The 2958-nt window shown below is 35.7% G+C and overlaps 1 protein-coding gene across 1 annotated transcript; it reads right to left on the reverse strand.

The window, feature by feature from the left end:
- Nucleotides 1-994: 994 nt before the first annotated feature.
- Nucleotides 995-2352, reverse strand: LOC106312617 (photosystem I reaction center subunit XI, chloroplastic-like). Its single transcript, XM_013750203.1, has 2 exons — nucleotides 2098-2352; nucleotides 995-1672 (listed from the first exon to the last, which is right to left on the reverse strand). The coding sequence occupies exons 1-2, from the start codon at nucleotides 2263-2265 to the stop codon at nucleotides 1181-1183; spliced, it is 660 nt and encodes a 219-aa protein (XP_013605657.1). The 5' UTR covers nucleotides 2266-2352; the 3' UTR covers nucleotides 995-1180.
- Nucleotides 2353-2958: the final 606 nt, after the last annotated feature.

Here is a 2958-nt window from a genome sequence, read left to right on the forward strand (position 1 = left end):
AGTATCTTGGAGATATGGAAAGAAGAATAAACTTGAGGAGCAAGTTTATGACTTAAAGAAAGGGGAATAAGTGCATTCCAAGAAAAGGAAAGTTGCACTTATTGTTATGGAAGATGTCCATACATGTTGCCTTGGAGACTAGGGTTTCAGGAACATGGAGAATAAATATAAGATAGCTATGGGGTCGTCTGTATAGAGACAGAGACACGGAGGCTGATCTTATAGAGAGAGAGAAGCTGTTGGAGGTGTTTTTGGGTCGTGCTGAAGCAGTGGCTGAAGTACTTGACGGAGAAGAGACATAAGCGGGTAGCTTAGGAATCTTTCAGTAGCGTGTGTTAGGGTGTTAACACTAGACGTGTAAAAGCTGAATAAGCAAGTCTTGTAAAGATTGTTTAAATGACATTCTAATAAAAGCATTGGTGTTTACTTGTGTATTTGTCTCTTGAATTATCTTCTGCACTACCTTATTGTGTTTGCATATTGCACTTACAGAAGGGAGTCTCGAGTTCTCTCCCTTAAGGAAGAGAGAGAGAGCGAGAGAGAGATGCCGGTCCAGAAGTGTCTTTATCATATATTTTTTATATTAATATACGTTTTAGCTTCAATATTTTAATATTATATTATGTGTGCATCTTTATTTGTGTGGCTGGTTGTTTAATAATCTTTTCAATCGAATTTGTTTGTTGTATTTGTTGAGATAATTTTAAAGGGTCCACAATACATTTTTATTTTGCCAGTGCAGATCTTGTAATATGTTTATGTTATTTTAAATAATTTAGTTTTATTTATGTTCCGATATGATTTTTGTGAAATTTTTTTATATTGTGTCTTTTGTTTGGACCGTGCAAATATTTACTTTTATTTTCATATTTGTATAAAATTTATAGATGAGTTTTTTTTTTAATTCAGAACATGATTTTTACTAAAACAAAATATCTCCACATTCATATTATTTGATATTTGTAGTGTCAATATTACTAACTCAGTTTAAAGCAATTTTAATACATATATAAATTAATGTCAACAAACACGAAGAAAAGCTAAGAAAATATTCATAGTAGTATACATTAAGCATCATGAAATTCAAGATTCTTGATGAAGACAAGAGTAAAAAAAAACAATGATGCAAGAGAGTATTTGAAGGTCCAGAATATTGGTCAAACTCATATTTTTACTACTTTCATTTGACGTAATAAGGAAGGTCAAGAACGTAGAGAAGGAAGTAAGCCCAAGTCACACCTGAGATCCCTCCGAAGAAGAACCCTCCAGTGAACTTAGCCCATCCCTCTGCTGTCTGAAGCTGGTCCGGTTGCTTCTTCCGCCCGGTCAAAGTCAAACTTGGTGCAATCGACGGCTCTCCTTCCTTGAACGAAGCGATTCCATAGATAGTGAGGCACATGCTGAGGATGACTACAAGCCCAGCAGCGGCCAAAGAGCCGGCGGAGCCAGCGTAAGCAGTGTTCCTTAATGGACCTGCTTTGACAAACGGACCCACTAAGAGGAAACCATGAGCCAAACCCACTTCGACACCACGGAGGAGAGGGTTGACGGCCGTGCGGTAAGCCGGGAGGTTGGAGAGATACCACGCGATCAATGGGCTTGACGTCACTGGGGTTTCTAAACTTCCGATGAATGGATCTCCGTTGATTGGTTGGACCACTTGGAATGTTGGCTGCCAAGTTATCCATGTCAGATTATTTGTATATTAACTGTTAGATCAGTATCTATATATGAAGATGGATGCGTATAACTTTTAGTTACAAATGTGATATGTCTTCTTTTTTTTGAACAACTCATATGTGATATGTCAAACCCCAAGTTCTCTTTCTTTTCAGTCATAATGTACAGGTTCTATAAAATCACTAAATTAGTCATGCCCTGTTCATGTTTCAAAAAAAGAAGTCATACCATATTCTGGCCATTTAATCCTAACTAATAATATTATATAAAATATTGATTTTCCTAATTTTCCTAAGATATATGATATCATACCGCATGACTGATTATGGTATTGACATATGTGTGTGCTTAAGTAATTTTCAGATTTGGCACAATCTGATCTGCATCGTATACTATTTGTTAACGTAAAGAAGATACCTTGTCTGACTGGAGAGCTCGGACGGTGAAAGAAAACGTTTTCTTGGTCGGTGAAACGCCGAAAGGAGCCCCGGATATGCCCTTAGGAACAGCGAGACGCCTCACATTAGTAGCAGAACAGAAGCTTAATCTTAGCTGGCTCGCCATTGGAGATGCAGTCGTTGCCATTATTTTTTATGAAATGTTGTGGCTCTTATGAATTTTAAATCAGATTTAACTTCAGTATGTGCTGAAGAAATAAGCAAATCTAATAGACTTGAGATTGCATATGCTGATGTGGCATGACAGAGGATCTGGTTCGGGAGATTTTGTGGCTCTTAGGGTCCGGTGTTTGAAATACTTGATTCTCATTGGATGTTATCTTATCCACTTTGCGCTGCTCTAGCATTGTATGCATATTAATATTTGTTTATATAATGTATAAATTTTTCTTTTTAAGTTATTACCGGGGTTGTCCGCTCTTCGCGCAAAATATTGTTTTATTATTCTTAAATATGTTTTTCTGATGATGTGATTATATGGCTAGTATTTATTTCTGAAGAACATTATTTGATGTTTTATTATGTTATGTAATAGTAGGTAATAAATTAATATATTATGTGTTTGTCTTCTAAATAATGCGTTGTTGTATGTATAATACTACTTGTTAGTGGTGAAGTGAGTTTTTGATGTAAAACATATTGAATTTCAATAACTTTTTCTTTGGGCATTTGTTGATTCTAAAATTAACGGCGTCAAAATTGTATTTTAATTTTTCACATTTTTTCACATTACTTTTTTTTAGGTGTATTTTGCACTCTCCCCCATCTTTTGACCTTGAGTCATCACCATCTATGTATTTTGTTTACCTCTCCGGTGTGC

The sequence above is a fragment of the Brassica oleracea genome, chromosome C8, assembly GCF_000695525.1.
Source record: "Brassica oleracea var. oleracea cultivar TO1000 chromosome C8, BOL, whole genome shotgun sequence".
Taxonomy (NCBI): domain Eukaryota; kingdom Viridiplantae; phylum Streptophyta; class Magnoliopsida; order Brassicales; family Brassicaceae; genus Brassica; species Brassica oleracea.

Bases quoted from the DNA above. Each gene is read 5' to 3' on its own strand.
- LOC106312617 (XM_013750203.1), bottom strand. From the start codon at position 2,265: ATGGCAACGACTGCATCTCCAATGGCGAGCCAGCTAAGATTAAGCTTC. The intron at 1,673-2,097 runs GTATCTTCTTTA...ATAACTTGGCAG, and splicing joins GAGCTCTCCAGTCAGACAAG to CCAACATTCCAAGTGGTCCA.